The following is a 21191-nucleotide window of genomic DNA, read 5'->3' on the forward strand; positions in this document are numbered from 1 at the left end:
ACTGAAAAAACTTAAAAAGGGGAGTAGATTAAAGTGACTGAAGATAGTTACTGAATTAAAATCTATTCAGTGGCATTTTCAAATGTCACCTGAGTCACTCTGTATAGAGTCATTTCAGCTGCTTTGGGGATAGTGCAGTATAGGGACAATAAAGATAAGGTATAAATTATGAACAAAGGAGAAAAGAATTATGCTTGTTCATGGTTTAAGCAGAACATTTCTGAGCAAACTTTCACCTGGATAGCCCTTCTCAAGTGGTTGTTTTTCTAGAGTAGAGAGTGAGGCTTACAAAACTGTGTAAATCAGGCAATTTACATTCATATTTTGATGATCTGCAGATCAGCTATTCATTTGCTAAAGTAGATTCATGAAATCAATATGTTTGTTATTCATTTATGCTTTATGTATTTATTTATTTATTTGCCATTTGGAAGAGTCCATAAAGCAAACATTTAACATTTCATTGATCTAAAGAAATGAGAGCATATTTCTAGGAAATGTCTTCAGTTGCCTTTATCTTGTGTTTCTGTCTTGTGTGAGGGATGCTTAAAGCTAAGTCTTGTCCATCGGTGGAAAATCAGTGGGTTGTTATATTATCAGTGATAGCGGCTTTCTGCAAATATTAGTGAAAACAGGCATGCTGTAAACCAGTCAGGGATGAGCTTAATTGTTACATTTACAAATTAAAGACTAAGGTTTCTTATGTATTTTAGAGAAATTAAATGCTACCTTACTGCTTTGAAGGTCACAAAAATGGAATTGAGTTCATATAACCGATTTCCATATAAAAATTATAAAGCAGAGTTTCCGTGATGAATTTCAGATCAAGGTATTAATTTGCATCAATATCCATTCCAACTTCAGATTGTTAGGGGCACCAAATATTTACTGTTTAAATGCGCTACCGTCTTGGTCTTGCTTCTTGCCATTTTATGTTTCTGAAGCTGAAGAACATGCACTGAGGTTTCACATTAACTACGGAAATATGCTGGAGGAATTCTATCATCAGGTACATTTTACTATACCTGAAATATGTTTGTTCTTGGTTCATGAATCAATGGCTACTATGTTGCTATATGATCCGCATGAATATTTTTGCTTTAATGAAGAAGAGTTATTGTCAGATTGTTCCTCAGAATGGAACTCCTCTTTCCTTTGCCTGTGAGCCCTTTCCTGAGGTAAAAAGGTAGAAACTTTCAAGTTCACATGGAACAGACTCTAAGCATGATGCTGATTCTTACCTTTCAGTACACACCTGAGCTTGTGAAGAAATGAAAACAAGAAGGAGTTGTAAAGTCGGCCCCCCTGGCTTACCTAAAGATTTGGCGAAAGCTTGGATCTATGCCACATTCTGCCAAACAAAGTCAAAACGTAGCCTCAATTCCACTTAGCCCTTTTGTAGCGGTTCTCTGGATTATAGTCCTAATACCTATAGATTGGTGAGAAGAATAAATGTTGCTCTTAAGACTTGAAGTATTTATTTGGGAAAATGAAGGGAGCTGGGTGTTGGAAATATTTTTTATTTTGTTTTTAATAGGACTTGTAATTTATTTTGGTTATAATTAACATTATAAAAAGTCTTACATGGGGGACAGCTCACTGAAAGCTCAAAATGCACAAAGTAAGTAGAAAGGGGAGTAAGTGTCTTCAAGATGTCTAACATTCTGAGGGTTGCACAGTGTACAAAAGCCTGCCATCTCACCGCCTATAACTTCCCCTAACTGTCCTTAACGTTGCACAATCGTTCGAAGTGCTCGTGGTTTCAATGGCTTGTGTTCCTGTTTTTCTGGGGAGAAATCTTTTTTTTTTTTTTTTTTTTAACTATGCAGTCACTGCCTCATGTGAATAAATCGAACCAGAAATATCCTGACAGTGCACCAAACAAGACCTGTGTGTATAATGTGAGTTCTTTCTTTTTAATTTTAGAATCAACCTTGTCCTATGTTAGGCAGCTGGAGGCAAGAGTAAGACAGCTGGAGGAAGAAAATCGCATGCTGCCCCAGGTGGGTGACTTCCAGTAGCTCGTAGCTAGTCAGTGTCATTTGAGTTGTAGCATTTTATCTGGAATTTAAAGTCTCAATTACATTCTTTCCTTTAAATGATAGAAATCATTTTGTAAATCGTCATTCATCAATGTAGAGTGTGATTGCTTTCCATAATGACCATCATATTCTCTGGATTCTTAAGTGTGATACCAAAGGATGCAGATGTCTGAAAAAAGAATGCAAAGTAACTTTGAAAGAAGAAAACAAGAGAAAGAGAAAATGAAGAGAAGTAGAAAATGCTTGCATAGGACTATTCAGATACATCATGCACGTAGTTGGTGAATATAGGGAAGGGACTCTTATTTAAATAAAAAAATTTGCTAATTTATGAGCTAAGGGAAGCTGCAGGTAGTTTAAATATTTCACATTTTAATTAAATTAGTACTTGCTAAAATTCTTTATGATATGATTAAACTCTTTGAGTGCAACAATGCAATGACAGTAATTGACAGTTTTACTTTGGGGCTTACTTTGTTTCCCCTGGTGAATATAAAGTGGTACTTTTTCTGGGATTTAATGCCTTGCCATATATTTTACTCATAAAATTATTTCTATGGGCGGAAGTATCTTGGTGAGAATGATGTCGGTTGAGGCGGTGGTTCTTGGGAAATTTTGAGGAGTTGAGCAAATCTCCTGAATCTAGGTTGATTTTCTTTACAGACATGTAGGCAGTAATCTAATATTTTATAAAAGGCATTTTCTAAGCATTTAGTCGCTACTGTTCTTTCCACATTCTGGTGATTATTTCTATCTCATAAGTGACTAAGGGAAAATTAAACCCTAAAAAAACTAAGTAAATAGTAGTTTAAATGAAAAAACAGAGACTGGTTATAATTCAGGAGAAGATACATAAACATTAATGCTTTGCGAAGATATTTTAAATCTTATTTTGTTTTTAAACCACTTTTACTCATTAATGATGATTTGGTCTGTCAGGTACTGCATGTAAGAATGCCTTTCTCTTTCTTCCACTGGCCAGCCATCTGGCTACAAATTATGAGATTAAATGAAATGAATCTACTTCTCTCCCATCTCGTATGTCAATTGAGACATATGTCAATACTCGTGTTGACAGAAGGGATTATTTGCATCATAAAATAAGATACTGCTGGTAGTTTTCTCTTTGCTCTTCTCTACTTTCCATTTTTAAAATTTCCTTTGCCATTTGTTCTTTTATATTGGATTTACAGTATGACGCCAGGGCCTTTGACTGAAAACATCTAACTTCTTTCTGTTCCAAGAAACTTAAAAATATAATTAGTTTATTGTGAGTGTTCTATATGGTTATACCATCTCTGAGGCAACTGGGAATGTAAATGAAAAGAGGGGGAAAAGAAAAAGATCTGTGTCTTAGTTTCTCTCTGAGTGAGAACTGAGGCTCATGTCAAACATTGAAATGCTAGCATGTGTGCTATCTTATTTAAGAAGAGGCACAACAAATATGAAAATGATTGCAAGATTGATTTTTAAAAATCTGTGAAACTATTAGAGGTCTTGAAGAGAAATCAGAAGAGTCTTCAGCTGTACTTATTATATCAGGTATATACATATTTAAATACATAGTACTTGCATAGTTCAGAAGTAGAAGAAATTCAGCAACTTTTCAGTGTCAAAACATGTGTTTTTAAATGTATTGCTATTTTCTATGAAAAAAAGGTTTTTTCTTTATTCTCCATAAGAAATGGCTAGGAAAGACGATGTTAAGATGTCATTGATGTGGGATGCACCATTATCATATGTGGCACTAAGAAAGAAAAAAGATGTTGTCAATTACACCATGTCAGATTCTTGCTGATTTCAGAGATGTCAAAATGGAAAGACAATGCTTTATAATTAAATGGCTCTTTACATGTCCATTGTACTTTAATGGAAAGAAAATCCATTGTTTGAAATATGCAAAGAATGCAGTTCAAAAACAAGATTTCTGTTAAACTTGTGTATCTGAGAGTGTTGCCTTCATTTGTAGCTAAGATAGATATGATAGGACCACCAGTTGCAAGTACTTGTATAAATACAACTGAAATGAGCAGACAATGGAGGAGATGTGAGGACGGAAAACAGCGAAAGAATCTCAGAGCAGTGAGAATCCTATACTCGTGGCAGGCTAAGATTTGGATGGGATAACACAAAGGCATATACAACTTAATCTTGGATGTTATTGGTACTATTACAAACAATTACGTGATTTCACTGCAGAAACTGTTTCTGACTGCATGATGTTAGCTGCTTTGCAAGGTCAATTCAATGTGACAAGCTGACATCCCTGCATAAATTAGTCTCAGCACTTGATCTGAGTCTGAACACTTGATTTTTCCATTGTAAGAACTTGCTCCCTGTGCCTTTATTAGACGGTATTCTTTTTTTACTATCAAGCTCATAAAAAATATATCCTCTTGACTTTAGATAAACAGGAGTAAGAACATAGCTGGCAATTGGAATTCCAAGTGTATCGGATACCTTTTGTGGCTGTGACCAGATTCTTTGCAGATAGTTGAGTGTTTAGACTAATTATGTACAGCATTTTCCTGGAGGAAGAAATCTCCTTGATGCTTATTTTATTCTTTATATAAAATTGTATGTAATTAGCTGAGAGTCACAACTTCACCCTACCAATACATATTTAAAAGTCAACAGGATGAGTGTAATAAGTGCTTATGGATTTCTCTCTGGTTAGATGCAAAGCCTTCAATTTCTTAATTTATAAATGACACAGTTCCTCCTAGCTTCTCATAGGCCTAAGTATAAATAAAGCTTGGGCCCAGTTTTGTATCCAAGCCAAGTTACCAAGTCCCAGACTGAAGGTTTTTTTTATTCCAGAGAAAATAGAAAAATGCAGTGAAGATAGAATCAGTTCTATCCAGTGCTGAAGAGGAACCACAGAAGGTGTGGTTGGAATATTAGTACGGACACCATGTGAGCATGTAGCTCTTTGCTCTGCATGGTTTCTACAATATCTCATGAGAATCACTGAGCAAAATCTAGTTAGTGAACACAATATTTCAAAGGAATCGTAAAGTAATAACAGTCTTACTATTTTCAGAAAATGCAGTATTATTTGCTAGGTATTACTTGAAAAGAAAATGTCTTTAAGTCTTTATTTTGGTAGGAAGACAATGTGAAATCTACCCTCTTAATAGCTTTTAAATGTATAACAATTATTTATAGGCATGATGATATACATTAGATCTCTAGAACTTAATTCATCCTCCATATCTGATGATATTTTTTACACAGTGATTAGTAACACCCCATCGCCCCTTCCCCTCCACCTCTTGCCACTGCCATTCTATTCTTTGCTTTTATGAGTTTGAGTATTTTAAATAACTCATGTAAGTGGAATCATGTGGTATTTGTTCCTTTCATGACTGTCTTATTTCACTTGGCATATTACCAAGTGATCATTACCATATGATCCAGCAGTCCCCCTTCTGGATATTTACCCAAGAGAATTGAAATCGGGATCTCAAAGACATATTAGCACTCTTATGTTCATTGCAGTACTGTTCACAGAAGCCAAGGTATAGAAGCAACCTAAATGTCCATCCAGAGATGGATAAAGAAAATGTAGTATATACATATAATGGAATATCATTCCATTAAAAAAAGAAGGAAATCTTGCCATATGTGACAACATGTGTGAATCTTAAAAATGTTTTTTTTGAAAGTTGGTATAAATGATCATTAAAGATCACCTGAATTTGGGGTATTCTTCCTTGAACAAATAAACTAATGTGAACATTTTTTTACTGGTTACATATAAAAACTATAGGGTTGCAACTAACCTCTCATAATACACAGAATGCTACTGCTTAGACTGGTCTGTGATCTCCACTGGGAACATATTTAATATGATATAAACCCATATGAAGATTGTGTATTAAATAAGAGTAACTGCTGTCTATGAACTTTTATTAATAACTTTTAAATCTAATGAGGTAGAGTCACCCACATGACATAGATATTTACACGTAAAATACCCCATGTAGTATAAAGTAGTTGTAAGGACTTTTATATCAAATTTAAAAGGAACATACCTATTTTGCATATGGACATTTATACATAAACACAAACTTTGTGTGGATAAAAAAAATCCTAGATTTTCAAAGCTGGATAGAACCTAATATATCATATTGGACAACCCCATTTTTTAAGTAAAACATACAAGAGTCACAGAATGTTAGGAGTACTTGATCAGACAGCTATTAAAGGATGGACTCAAGCTAAGATGTAGGCCAATTCAGTGTTTTTTCTAGCATATACGTAGCACCTCCTTTAATCATTTAATGCAATGAATGGCATCCAGTGTAATTAAGCTGCTAAATCTGTTTTTGTCTTATCGTCAAATTCTTCTTTTAAACACTTTAAAATTAATGTTGGATTTGCTTAGCCATCTAAGATTTATTAGACACTCTATTCCTGACTTAAGGTAAATACTCTATTCTTCTTAAAGTCATGGATGGTATCCATCATAAAAGGAAAAAAAAAGGTGTTTTACAGAGTCTTCTCCTCCCTGACACGTTTCCAAAATACTTCAGAATCGTAGTTTTGTACAGACATACCCACCCATACCTGTGTGAGAGATTCATACGTAACAGAGTGTGATCAGAGAGGGCCTTTCTGTTCAGAGTGAATTGGAGCTAGGTGGGTAGGGGAACAAAGAATTCTAGTAGTGGTTTTGAAGGTACCCACGAAATTTATTATTTTAGCTCAAATTAAAAAATCTTGATTGGATCTCTCATTCCATTGTCCTTGATGGTCATAAGGATTTTTAATCCAGACCCAGCTAATATATTTATGTGCTATATCTGCAATGAGGTCTACTCAGCCAGAAAATATCTTCAAGTGAATGGTAGAGAACACCTATCTGATGATTTCTTTTTAAATTTTTTTTTCAATGTTTATTTATTTTTGAGAGACAGAGAGAGACAGAGCATGAGCAGGGGAAGGGCAGAGAGAGAGGGAGACACAGAATCTGAAGCAGGCTCCAGGCTCTGAGCCGTCAGCACAGAGCCTGATGCGGGGCTTGAACTCATGAACAATGAGATCATGACCTGAGCCAAATCGGACACTTAACTGACTGAGCCACCCAGGCGCCCCTCTGATGATTTTATTATAAATAAAACTGTCCTTTGAAGAAATCAGTCCATATTCAGATATAACCATCAGGTAAAAATTATTATTTATTATTTTTTAAACTCTTCTCACCTATTTTGTGGATGTAGCATGGATTTTGCATCAAGAAGGGACAAGAAACCAGCAGTTTGCTGTGATTCTAAAGTTAATTAAGTACATTTGTGAAAAATCCTACTGGGAAATCTGTTCTTTTTCATCAAATGCTTCGGCACCAACGTCTACCTGGAAAGCACTCTGCATCCTTTGTGCCCCAGAGTTCCTCAGTAAAACAAATTGCCCACCTCTTGAGACTAACTTTTGACAGATTTTCTAGAATCAGTAAAGGCGCCCTGACGTGTCTAATGTCCGATGCCTGTCCGTGTGCTATGTGTTCAGCAACTGTTTTGAAAGGCGTGGCAACTCGGATCACCACTGTGTGGGCTCCTTTCAGCAAGTGTTTCTATTTCTGTTGTGCTAGCACACACAGAAGAGTCTAATTTTAGGACTGGAAATGAAAAATCTTCTCGTGTAATTTGGTTACAGTGTGGCTTCACAATGCAATGCATTGGGAAGGAGGCAGGGCCGTTTGCAGAGCAATTTCTGAACAAAGGAAAAGAATCTGTCACCATTGCCAGAAGTGCTGAGGAGGGCTCTAAAGAAATTGAGCTTGTCACTTCCATGGCAACGCGATCCAGGTCCAGCATCACATCCCCGAAAAGTTCCCTCACCTGTGTGCCAATGCAGAGGACCAGTGTCCTGGACAGAAATGAGGATTCTTCCTGACACAGAGATTTCCCTCATAAGCTTTTCCTTTTTCTTGCCATGGAGATATTTATTTTGTTGCTCTCTCTCTTTTTCACATTTTCTAACTCTGTTTTTCAAGTCATTTTTGTCTTCTAGAGCCATAAATATCTGGCTCTTCTAGGGTTTGGAGTTGTTCTGACAAAAAAAAAAAAAAATAGCCACGACTGCACGAAAAACAGGCTTTGACAGAATAGTGCTTTACAGGTGCTTAAAGCAAGTGGTGCTCCTGTTCTTCCATTGCTACTTGCATGGAAATTACCATTCTGACACTCCTGAGGAGTAATTTGTGCAAAAAAAATTTTTTTTCATAGATACAACTGTACGTTGTTACACAACCAGAGGTGAATCTGGATGCTACTGATAGAAGAAATTAGTTAAATCCATTAAGGCTTGGTTGCTGCTGGAGTCCGATTTGGGAAAAAATGGACTCCACCAGAGGAAGAATGCTTGTGGATTGCCATTTTCTCTAAATCACCATGATTTATAGAAGTAAAGAAAGGGGAAAAAAAGCTTTTATGTATAGTTCAATGGAGTTTTCAGAGGACAGACAGGAGCTACCCAAGTGGTGTGGGTGTATTGGAAAAAAAGAGACAAATAGATATGGAAAATACATTTATAGGGGAAAAGTCACATTGGAGAACCTGAATCAATAGAGCCTGGATTAGGGAAAAGCTAAAATCTATTAGTGAAAATATTGAAGAGAGTGAAATTCACAGGAAAAACATCTAAATCATGGGAGGGGGTTTATAGCATTCTTTTGTGACCCCCCCCCCCAATGCTTGAGGGATCTTGTTTGATAATCTTGGATATATGATGATAAGTTTTCATGCTAATGAGAGAAAATAGATGAAATAGAAATGCAACAAAATACAGCTATGCCACTTACTAAACTTATTAAGAGAATTATTGAATTTAAAAGACACTCAATTATTAGGGACTATGATATCCATTCTTATTTAACAGTACTGCCTTTTTCTATCTATACTGGCATGATAATGTACCACTAGGGCATATGAAAATTTTTTTTTAAATTTGGAATAGCCATAAAAACAGCATTTTGGTTACCTGTCCTTGGCAGAATTTGTCACAAAAGAAAATAAGACTCTCACAGCAAAAATTTTTGCTGTGTAGTAATATCAACTAGAATCATAGATATTTGAATGAGAAGCAATATGGAGGAATATTTGGGGAAAACTTGAAATGGAACTATAAGAGAAATTAATGTTGCCTTGGAGAAATGGCTTTCTATTCTTTTTTTTTAATCCAAAATAAAGTGAAAAATTAAAAAAGATGGAACAGTCTTTTCCTTCCTAATATGGTAAGGAAACAGTCTCCTAGAAAGTGATAGAAGAGAGGGGCACCTGGGTGGCTCAGTCTGTTAAGCACTTGACTCTTGATCTTGGCTCAGGTGATGATCTGATAGAGCTCTATCATGAGATATAGCCCCACGTCGGGCTTTGCGCTGACAGTGCAGAGCCAGCTTGGACTTCTCTCTCTCTCTCTCCCTCTCTGTCTCTCTCTCTCTCTCTGCCCCTTCCTAGCTGGCACTTTCTTTCTCTCTCAAAAAATAAAAAGAAGATAGAAAAAATTGTGTAGTATTTGATATGGGAATGAAATGTGGAGATATATATATATATATTATATGTATATTATATATATATATATATATATATAATACACTAAACTGTGAAAACTTGAGTCTAATTGAAGCTTGTAAAGAAGTGAAGATTCCCATTTGAGAAACCTCACTTTGATCTCCATTTCCTACTGGAGGTCACTACCTCTCTAACAGGGATCCATCTGCCCCATCCTTCTTTTTGGTGCAGACCTTTCCTACAGGTGGATTCAGGCATTTTTCATTCAAAAGTCTCTACTTCTAATTTGTTTGTTTTTGCTGCAGCCTGAGCAAAGGGATCAATGTGCTTATAACACCTTAAAAATTAAACTTGGTGCCTCTTAATATTATCTTGTAAATGTATAGTAGACAAATAGAAATGTAATACAGGAAATATCTATATTGCCTAACTAGAATATAGATAATAAGTCTAGTATAGGCAAATAATTGTTCTTTGATAAAATAGGACAGTTTAAGTAAATAAATTTCAAAGTTATTTGAAACTTTCCTAAATTATATTTAAGCTAGGATAGTGTGAAAAATAAGCAAAACATAACTGAGTTAATTTTAGAAAGCTGAGATATAGTCAGCTGTGACTTTGGACTCTGTTAATTACCAAGTAATTAAAGGAGTCCCCATGAATATGCAAGAACAGAGAATAGGAATTAGAAGAGTGAGGACTCAGCATAATTAGCGTTGGACCAAGATGATAGGTCTTAACCTTTGTGAACTTAATATGCTTTGAGTAACAGAGTATTACCATTGGTGATATGGACGGTTCTGCTCAGCTCTGCAAATCCATGACTTTTTATCCAGAGGAAGTTTGCATATATGTGTGATATATACACAAAATAGGCATGTCCTTTTTATTTTGATTTAAAAAATTCCCTAAAACTACAACTTTTTACAACACTGGGTCTTTTATTTATAGGTGCATATTCATGTCACTGTGGGTTATTCTACCTCATTGGGTTCTAAAGTTAATAGAATTTCATCAGATAGCTATTTAAGTAATAGTCAAGGGTATCTGTCTTCGAGGCTCCTATCACATTAATATGCATATAGAGGAGCTCACATACCAGTCTGAGTTGTGTGAGCTTAGGTGTAGTTTGAGAGATGAGATACATTAGTGTCCCTTCGTGTTCATTTTTATTCTTTATATAAGCCCTGCATAATGAACATAAAGGCACTAGTTTTCCCAAACAGTATATTTATTTAAAAATAAACAAGATGAGTATTTAAATGCTTATAGATTTCTCTCTGGTCAGGTACAAAGGCATGTGTTTCTTCATTGGTAAGTGTGGTTCCTTCCAGCCCTGATCATTCTGAGCTCTAGGGGGAGAAAAAGAAAAAGATTGTGTCCCAGTCCTAGAATGAAGGGGTCTTCAGTCAAGCACAGATGGAGAAATAATACAGCGAAGGTTGAGTTGGTTCTGCCAGTTGTAAAGAGAAACTAATAGGAGGTATGGATGGACTATCAGTCATTTCCAGAGGGCACAGCACCCTTCCTCTGCCATGCTCTCTGTGCTCTCCTGCAAGCATCGTGGAGCTGTACTTTAAATCCAGTGTGTGAATGGGGAACCTGGGTGGCTCAGTCAGTTAGGCGTCTGACTTCGGCTCAGGTCATGATCTCATGGTTCGCGGGTTCGAGCCCCTTGTCGGGCTCTGTGCTGACAGCTCAGAGCCTGGAGCCTGCTTCGGATTCTGTGTCTCCCTGTCTCTCTGTTCCTCCCGTGCTCGCACTCTGTCTGTCTCTCTCTCTCTCAAAAATAAATAAAGATTAAAAACAGAAAATTAGAAATAAATAAATAAATAAATCCAGTGTGTGACTGTGTGAACACAACATTTCAAAGAGAGCCCAAAAGTATGAATATTCATATTAGGTGTTGTTTACGTATTCCGTATTATTACTTGCAGACTTACCTTTTAAAAGTTGGTACAAAAAAGAGGTGCCTGGGTGGCTCAGTTGGTTAAGCATCTAACTTCAGCTCAGGTCATGATCTTATCGTTTGTGGGTTTGAGCCCCATGTCAGGCCCTGTGCTGATAGCTCAGAGCCTGGAGCCTGCTTCGGATTTTGTGTCTCCCTCTCTCTGTCCCTCCTCTGCTCATGCTCGCTTTCTCTTTCAAAAATAAACATTAAAATAATAATAATAAAATAATAAAAAGTTGGTACAAGTGATAGTGAGAGATCAGCTGAACTTAGGATATTCTTTCCTGAGCACATCCACTAATGTAAACATTTTTCAAAATCACATTTAAAAATATTTTCAAGGATTTCATAGAATAAACAGAGACCTGACATTTCAGAGAGAATTTTTTAAATTATGATGAAGGAATACCAATAGAAGAAATGTTAAAAAGTTAACTTTTATTTACCTGCAATTTATGCAGAAACAATCTGTATTCTTTATTTTTAAATGTAACCTACTTGTCAGGAATTCAATTCTGAGATAAGTCAAAATTGTGAAAAAGACAGGACAGAGACCTGATATATCACACGTTACTATTTTTGCGGTACAATAGGCCGAGGAGGAAAACAAGAGGACTTGCATATGAATCGCAGTCAGCTAGACTTGCGATACATGGAAGGAACAATGTCTAGAGAAAGAAAAAAATACTTTTTTCAAAGGATATCTGATTATTGGATTTATTCTGTATAGTAAACTTCTATAAAGTGGTTTCTACGTCAGTAAGCAGTGGAGTGTTTTGAAAACAACCACCCACATTTGTAGATGCTGCATTACTGAAGAGAAGTAACAGAAGATTGTGTTTCCTCAGGCCACACCAGAGCAGATTGGGGTCAGACAGATGGAATCCAAGTCTCTCAGCTTACCTTCAAGTATATGGGTTTTCACCTGTCCCCCTAAGTCTGTTCCTGACTTTGACTGTTGACTTACTGGTATAGTGATGTCCTGGCCATTCCCCTGGCTCCCAGCATGTCTGGGCTGAGAAAATCCCCCCACTCCTGCTTGGGTTCTACCTTGTTCCAGACCCAAAGCCTAAGAGAAAAGTACTCCCCCACCCCCACAGGTTTTAGCGTTAAACCCAGAAATGAAGGTGGGGAAGAAGAGTTACTATTAATGAAGGACCAATCTATTCAAAAAGCGTTCCTCCCTTCTCAAAGTACTTCATTACTCTTTACTCAAGGGTCTCTCTCTGGTCTAATTCTTTCCTTTGGGAGACTTTCTTGTACTCAAGTTTATCAGTAACCTCACAAAAATGGACTCAACTTAGATATTTGTGATTTCACGAGCACTTAGTCAAGACACACAAATAACCAAGCCCTCTTTCAGAATTTTTACCCTCTTTAAGATTTTTCTAACTTTCATAATGTAGGTTAGTGGAATAGAAGCAACTTTTGAATTAATATTTTAAAAAAAAATTAAACACAAAAGGAGATCGCTAATCACCTTGCTTAAAACTCTTGGACTAATTATTATTTTGCTAGTTTTATGAATCTAGCTGCTACTCTTAGCAGTTTATTAGGAAAAAAGATTGCATATAGAAACATAAGAATCAAAGAGAAATACAAATCTGACTCAAATATAGTGTGACAAATAAACAAATTTGGTACCATCTTTTTTTTTTTTTGACCTAAAATGCCTCTCATTTGCAACAGAACAACATGCAAGACATAAGTTCTAATGTTTGACAGATAACAAATAACTAATAAACCTAGGACCAGCTGGGAGCCATCCTGGACTTACATAAAAGCTGGCTCCAAGAAAGGAGGTTTTTTAATAGCCAAGATATTTCAGCTGTTTTTTGACACCCAAGGCAGGTGTATCTTAATGTCAAAAAGATAATTTATTGAAATATTTTCATATGCTAGAAAATTTTATATCTATAACTATAGGAGTCTCATACAAGAAAGACATAAAATACACACTCAGAAATAAATGACAACTACAGTAAACTTAATTGCAAATAAATTGTGTGGGAATGTTAGGTCTTTATCCTTTTGGGTGGCAAGCATGTATTGAGTGCCAAAAGTTAACAGAAGCGACAATTTGAATTTGGCTGACATCTGTTTGACAAAGAGTTTTAGATGGAGGAGGCTTCAGCAACTTTACATTTGGAAATTTGTTACTTTGTTTGGAACCAGCCCCATTCACTTTCCATTCCCTGTTCCTGTCCCACTGCTATTAATGCATGAGCCCTTAAGCCAGCAAAATTCACACACTTTGTTGATGAGTTCAGCAAATGGTACAATAGTTGGTCACGGCAGCTCAGGTTCTTTGCCAGTTGAAAAGAACTTTATAGAGGTCGATTTAAGACTGGACCCTCGAAATGCTCACTTGTGAAGAGGGTGGCTCATGTGGCATCATGGGCATTCATTTTGCTGAAGAGGATTCTCTTGGTGAGCGAAACCAGTTATATTGAGCCTTTAACATTTGAGAACGAGATCAAGATGGATGTGATGGCAAGTAAAGGCAGTTACCTCTCCAGAGTTTTTCACTTAAAACAAGCACCCTGCTCATGATCTTGATATCGACAAAGTTCTTCAGAATCAGTCATGAGAGTGTCCTAAGACAGCTCTCAACTCTGGGTGGTCTCTCAGGGCTGTAAATGATGTTATAGTGACTTACTAATCAATAGAACTTTGCTCTTTAAGCCTAGAAAATGTCCAGTGTTGCTATCACATTGATTTTTAATACTTTATCACCTTATGAAATTATGCTTTTTAGATATCTTTTGTGTTCATTCTGTTTGAAGGCATCAATCCTATTGGTCTTAAGTGTCCAGAATCTTAAATCTTCAGGGCCCAAGGAGAGACATTGTAGGTCATGAAAGGGATAGTGCCCTATTCTTTTATTTTTATAAGCTCTGAAATGATGGGGCTGCAGCCTAAAATGGACCTTTCTTCCTGTGAGAAATACAGCTTGGGCCACAGAAAAATGCATGATTTACAAGAATCTGTGACCCTTCCAGTTGAGTCTGCTTCACAGTGCAGACAGATGAGGATGGTTGAGTCACCCATTCTACTCTCGAGTCTTGTTGCTGTCACAAGCACTGTAACCACATCCCGAGTGTCACCTGAGGTCCTGTGTATCGGACTAACACTGAGTCCATCTTGATGCTGATTCCCGTTCTGACCCTGGCCCCTATGATGACCTCTGTTTTGCAGGGAAGAGAATGTTCACTCGTGGGCAGAAGCAAGGTTTGTGCCCAGATTTTCCATTACTGCTAGCCTAACATTCTTCCCATTTTGCTGAAACTCATCGCATGGCAAATGTTTCTTTTGAAGCAAGATAGTGATGATAACACCACCAATCACCACCACTAACTTCACCATCACCATCCAAAGTGTACCTTTGGTATGGTATCATTGGGGTCTGAATTGGGCATTAGCCAAGAAACACAGTTGAGTTTTGAGTTCATCTGTTTTACTATTCACTGAGAGATTTCATTGCTCTGATAATGGTTTTCTCAGCATGGGAAAATCTCGTTCTTTTATTAATCTTAAGGACATTTCTAGTCCTCAGATAACTGATTAGTCAGGAAAGAACATTTGCCTACTTAACACTTATCACTTCTGGTTCAATTATAGTTTCTCTGTAAGCCACTTGCCTCTTTTTCCAAAAAGTTCCCGGACTATTCCAATCTGTAATGACTTTCTTATCCTCTATACTAGGGCTTGGTGCTTTTTAAATTAAGGGCCAGTTGGTAAATATTTTCCAAGTTGTGAGCCATATGGTGTTTTGCAACTACTCATGTCTGCCACTGTACCACTAGAATAGCTGAAAACAGAGTAACTAAATGGTGTGGCTGTGTTCTAATAAACCACTGATAAAACAGGTAAAAGAGTCTGAATTTAAAGGGCAGTAATTTGCTGACCCCTGGACTACCCTGAAATCACTTGTTAATTGCTTGGGTCATCTCTTAATATTTAAAATTTTTTTAATGTTTATTTTTGAGAGAGCGAGTGCGAGCATGTACAGGGGAGGGGCAGAGAGAGAGGGACACACAGAACCCGAAACAGGCTCCAGGCTCTGAGCTGTCAGCACAGAGCCCAACGCAGACCTCAAACCCACAAACAGTGGATCATGACTTGAGCCGAAAGCAGAAGCTCAACCTATGGAGCTGCCCTTCTTAAAATTTTTTTAAATTAGTCTATCCTATTGTTTGTTATGGAAGTTATCACTTGTACATAAAGAACTTATTAAATACAAAGAATTTTTCCTCTAAGTATTATATTTTCATTGTTTCAAGTTCCTTTGTCCTATCAGCCCCAAACCTGCCCTAAGTTATCAATATCTGGGGTTTGAAAAGTGCTGTGAGTAAACCAGAGGAGCAGTTGAGAAGAGACAAAGATGTTCTTTCCAACAAACCACTTAGTTTTGGAAGGAAAATTTGTTGGAGATCAAGATGCTTGCATTTGACTTGAAAAGGCAAGCCCTCCCCTATAGGAAGGACACTTGTGATACTAATGGAGAGGAAGTCTGTACTCTGAAACACATATGTCTGATGATTGAAGCTGTACTTTGGTGAGTGATTGATTATATTACTTTTGTGTCCTTGCGTGTCTTAGATTGCTGGAAAGATAATATGGAGCAGGCTTGTTTTTAAAATAGATACCCCATAGCTGGTGGCTTGGAAAGAACACGAATTGCTATATAGCCCTTTGCAGACAAGTGATATTCTAAATCCCTGTCTATCTTGAATGAGGAAAACCATTTCTGGCTTCAAAGGAGGTCAGAAACCAATTAATCTCCCTTTTTCTTTAAGTGAGGACATCGCATAATAGAATGAGAAATTGGGAGATTGCTAGTAAGAATAAAGTGAATTCTGTATTTTAATATTTTCTTCTTCCATGATCTTTGTCAAATACTTGGTTTTTAATGATGGTCTGTGTTATGCTTGAAAAGGACAAACAGGAAAGGCCTTCAACTGGCCATTCATGCAGACTCTCTTCATGGGGATCTGCAAGGTTCTTTGGAAGGAACAAAGGAGTGCAAAGGTGAGTTTGCATCTCCATCATGTCTCCTGTGGATCAGGAGGAGACCTACAGGAAGGTGAGAAGAATCCTCATTGATCCTTTTGTCTTTGTCACTAGGATTCGTTGGCATCAGAAGAGCCAAGGGGTGGAAAGCAGCTTAAAAAAAGCCGGATGCGTTCTCATTGCTTTCATGGTAACTGATGGCAATCTGGCAATTATGAAGCTTCTCTATAGCACTTAATGTTTTCCAAGTGCCTTGCAATCAAGTTTATTAGTCACCCTTTACTGCCACCACATGAAGCTAATTGATAGGACTCTCCACTGAGGACAAGTGACTTGCTGAGGGTCAGGCAGTGGGTAGCTTATGGAGCTTATTAGTCTCTGGGTCATTTCTTGAGCTAGCAAAAGACTTTTGACTTTTTTTTTTTTAAGACTGCTCTGGGTAGCTTAGTAAAACTTATTATTATTGGTTAACCTGATTGTTTTCCAGGATGATACTCTGGTAAAAATTCTAACTTTTAAAAATTTCTTTTTAAAATTTGCCTTTTCTAAAGCTTCATGAGGTCACTTTTCACAACTTCCCCCAAAATTTTAGCTATGCATTTTAAGGTTCAGCCAGGTCATTTACTTGGGTGATGCTGTCAGAATTTGGGGGCTAGAGACTTCAGGAAAAATAAAAATTTTTAACCAGGTAGACTTGGTTTGTGGCATTAGCTGTGGTCAGAGTTTGTATGCATGGATGAGGGGAAACCATTTTCAATATCAGCTATTTATGCTATCTTGTATCCCCAGGATCTCATAGAGGTTAGACAAAAGCAGTGACCTTGCTATTTGGAATGAGAAACGTTGACAGTTATTGTCAGATTAATACAGGGTTATTCATTCAATGATAGGTGATTAGTGGGCTTCCCTTGCTTTTCTCAGTATAACCAAAACGACCCCCAACAAATATGGAATGGGATTTCTGTAGGCCATGAAAGGCCGGTTGCTCATATTGGCCATTCTTTCAGTAGTTACCCCTCAGATATTTTTTGAGCACCTCTTGTATACAGATACTGTTTTAGACAATGGGGATACAGCCCTGAATAAGAAACTCATACAGCTTACATTTTAGTGGGATATTATTTAAAAATGATAAATATGTAATATGTAGAAGTAATAATCACTGTGAAGGAAACAAAAGCAGGGCACAGCATTGGTGAGCAACTGGAGTGAAAGAGGGTATTTTACATGGAGTTAGAAGAAGACTCTTTGAGGACATAACATCTGGAGGGACCAATAGGAGTATGGGAGAGCATCGCAGGAAGTAAGAACAGCAAGGGCCTGCAGTGGGAGTGAGCTAGGCATGCATGAGGAAACAGGAGCAAGAAAGCTAGTGTGGTTAGAACAGAACGAGACCGGGAATAACAGGAGGTGAGGTCAGAGACAGGCACGTAACAGATGCTGTGGGCTTTGTTGACCAAAGTCAAATGTTTGGGTTTGGGTCTGAGTTCACAGAGAGCCATTGGAGGAATAGAGCAAGGGTGTGATACATCTAGTTACATTATCAGAAGGTCACTGTGAATATTGGGTAAAGACCAGACTGAAGAAGGTAGAGGCAGGGGAAGAGGACATAGGGATACTCATTAGTGAGCTAGGTTGGTAGTGTAAGAGGCTAGTGGCAGCTTGAACTAAGTGGTAGGGTGGAGATGGTGAGGCAGTGTTGCATTGACAGAATATTTTGAGGTGGAGTTGAGAGTGCTTGACGATAGATTGGATCTGGAATATAAGAGAAAGAGGCTGCATATGGCTTCATAGTTTGGACCCTGAGAACCCCAGGAGGAAGTGTTTACACAGGCTGTACAGTGACTGGCAGCCTAGTGGTAGTACAGGGTGGGAGCCCCACGAAGAATTAAGAATGACTCCTTGGATTTTGATCTAAGTGACTGTATGATCGGTGGTGGTGTTTATGGAGGTGCAGAAGACTGGGGGAACAGGTTCTGTGTTGGATAGGTTACATTTGAGATGGACATCCATGAGGGGGTGTCACCTGCAGAGTTAGATGTATCCATCTGAAAGTCAGGGGAGAGGTCAGGGCTGGAGATACAAATTTGTAAGAATATGTGGCTAGAGGACTGAATTAGAACTTCCTGTTGAATGAGTGCTGAGAAAAAAGAGGTTTGTGGGCTGTGCCCTGGGACACTCTGAAGTTTAAAGATAGGGAAGGAGAGAGTACAATGCAGACTGGAAGGAGAGCCTCATTCAACTATTTTTAATCTCCCAGAATTACAGATGATTTGTGAACCGACTTGTGTACTAATTCTGCAAAGTTGTTTTATACTTGAACTCTATGATGGTTGGTTCCTCAACCTACCTTTTGGAATATTATCTACTTAAATGAGCATTTATAATTCGAATCCAAAACTCTTGGTTTTCACCATAAATTATCTGTTATGAGGTAGGGCACAGATGAATCTAATTTTTAAGTCCCTCGTTATCTTTCTTCCTAGTAAGCACTGTGTCTGAAAAAGGGCTCATGCTTTCTAGATGCTTCCTTTTTTGCTCTGATGGTGTTCTCTCTAATGGGAGATTTCACTGCTCCCTGCTAGAGATTTTATTACCACCACGTAGGCAGAGGCTACACTGCCTGTATTTATTGTGGCCAGTCTTGTTTTTGTAAGACTTGAAGCATGAAATCATTGTGAATACTCCACAAGAGAGCCTCCAACAAACGGCATGCGCAGAACCACAGGCCAACAGGCAGCCTCACTTATTGTAGTATTAATATGGATTCGAGAGAGGTAGCTGCCCTTGGAGGAAGCTGACTCTGCCTCTCCGTCCTCCTCTCTCTCATCTTGACTTTCCCACTTTGTGTGTGAGCTTTGCATACTGGAAGACTCCTTGAAGAAAAAGGTCCTTCCTTTTGCCAAAGGCAGGGCAGCAAGCATCACCCCACAGAGTAATATTTCTTAGTCAACTCAACAAGAATTTATCTTAAATAGATAGTTGTTTAGTCCCTGGGGCCCTAGCTCTGCTCATGTCTTTACTGGGCTCTGAGGGGGTAGTGCTGAGGTATTTAACGCAATCATTAATTGGCTCTGCTCTGCAAGCCAAATGCAGTGTCAAATAGCGTTCCTTTTTAGCCTCTGCGTATATTTATATTTATATATTTATATATATTTAGCCTCTGCAATTCAGCTCCGTGCCCTCTCAGTCCCACTCAGGCCTCCTCGACCCCCATTCTTACATGCCTGGAAGTATTCAGATATGTTTTTCTCAACAGACATACCGCCAATTTTCACTATTTAATTAATGTCAACCTGATTGAAAAGCCATTTAAATGTATCATTCTTATTTTTCCTAGAAATTTCCGTGTTTCTCACTGGGGATTGTATGGTTAACAAAAAGAGAAAAATTAAGCGCATAAGCTCATTACTTAGAAACCGAATGTACGTAAATGTAATTGTTCACATTTCCTACCTATTGTTTAACAGGTAATTTTTTTTAAACCAGGCCTTCATTGTTATTCTTTGTCTGCCGTCATTCTGGCTACAGAGTACAGAGATACAGGGTGTTTGCTGTCTTAGCCCTTTCAAGATCCCTTTTTTCTGGGGTTTGCCCTCTCTGATTCTTGTAAAAAAGTATCCTGTTAACTTCTGTAATTACTTTCATTCACTTATTTGGGGGGGAGGGACTATATTTATATATCTGCAACTTTCACCTGGAGTCACAGGTATTTAAAAATTACTTTGTTATTCTCCCAAGAACATGATATCACTTGATGGGATATTCTCATCCTGACATGAAGTTAAAATTCTTTACAATTTAAATATTTTACAAACCCTCACATGTCAGAAGAAAAACATTGTGGGAGTATCTGTGAGAAAGATGTTTTTGGGCTTTACATTGTTAATTACCTCTTTGATCTTGATTTTTTCAAATCTGATGGAGTTAGATCCATTACTTCTGCAGGCATTTTCTAGCCTGGTTAACGGCATGACCATTTAGCTGGTGCCCAGCCAGAAAGCTGGTAGCCATCCCTGATTCCTCTTTCAGTCTTACTGCGTACATTCAAATCAACACTAAGGCTCCTAGGGTCCTGCCCTTTAGTCTGTCAATATTATCCTTTTCATTTCTTCTGCTATTGGCTAATGAGCAATGAGTAGTCATTGCTCAGTTTTCACTTGAACTTCTCTTTCAATGTCCTAATTGGACTTCATCCCAGCTAGTCTTGTCCCATCCAGATCATTCTCCACATCATTACTAGAGAGATCTATAAAACACAAATCAGGTCTTGTCACAGCTCATGCCTCTGTGTGGAATAAACTGTAAATCTTTCCTATGGTATAAAAGTTTCTCCATGAACCTCCTGCCTTTCATGTCAGCCTCAGTTCTTGCCACTCTGTCCCTCACATCCTTCTGAACCACTTCTGTTTCCCTGAACATGGTGATGTCTAAAATTTCAGATTCTTTGCCTTAAAGTTCTTTGTCACATATTCTGTGACTCCACAGACCTCAATCTTAGCCATTATTTGGCATAGAAATGAAGAATGAGTGAATACATATTACCTTCTGGGTTTCCCTAGCTGGGAACACTTGGATACTTACAGATTGGCCTACACTTAATGAAGTTAAGGATAGCATCTCTTTTGATGATATTTTGTTTTCACCACTTGATGTTTCTCATTACATAAT

At 37.7% G+C, this 21191-nt stretch overlaps 1 protein-coding gene across 11 annotated transcripts in view; it reads left to right on the top strand.

Moving 5' to 3' along the window:
• CCDC85A (coiled-coil domain containing 85A) overlaps nucleotides 1–21191 on the top strand; it is a 255861-nt gene that overhangs the window by 214671 nt on the left and 19999 nt on the right. For 6 of the 11 annotated variants that reach the window (XR_007462200.1, XM_049651507.1, XM_049651508.1 and 3 more), the window contains one exon: nucleotides 1927–2003. The exons of 2 other annotated variants lie outside the window; for them this stretch is intronic. Coding sequence is in view for 5 of the 9 variants with exons in the window: in XM_049651507.1 (XP_049507464.1) it covers nucleotides 1927–2003 (77 nt within the window). In the remaining 4 variants the exon portion in view is untranslated. Of the gene's footprint in view, nucleotides 1–1926; nucleotides 2004–21191 lie in introns of those variants that run through there. 3 more of the 11 variants (XR_007462202.1, XR_007462201.1, XR_007462203.1) reach the window with 1 other exon arrangement.

Source organism: Panthera uncia, assembly GCF_023721935.1.
Source record: "Panthera uncia isolate 11264 chromosome A3 unlocalized genomic scaffold, Puncia_PCG_1.0 HiC_scaffold_11, whole genome shotgun sequence".
NCBI lineage: Eukaryota > Metazoa > Chordata > Mammalia > Carnivora > Felidae > Panthera > Panthera uncia.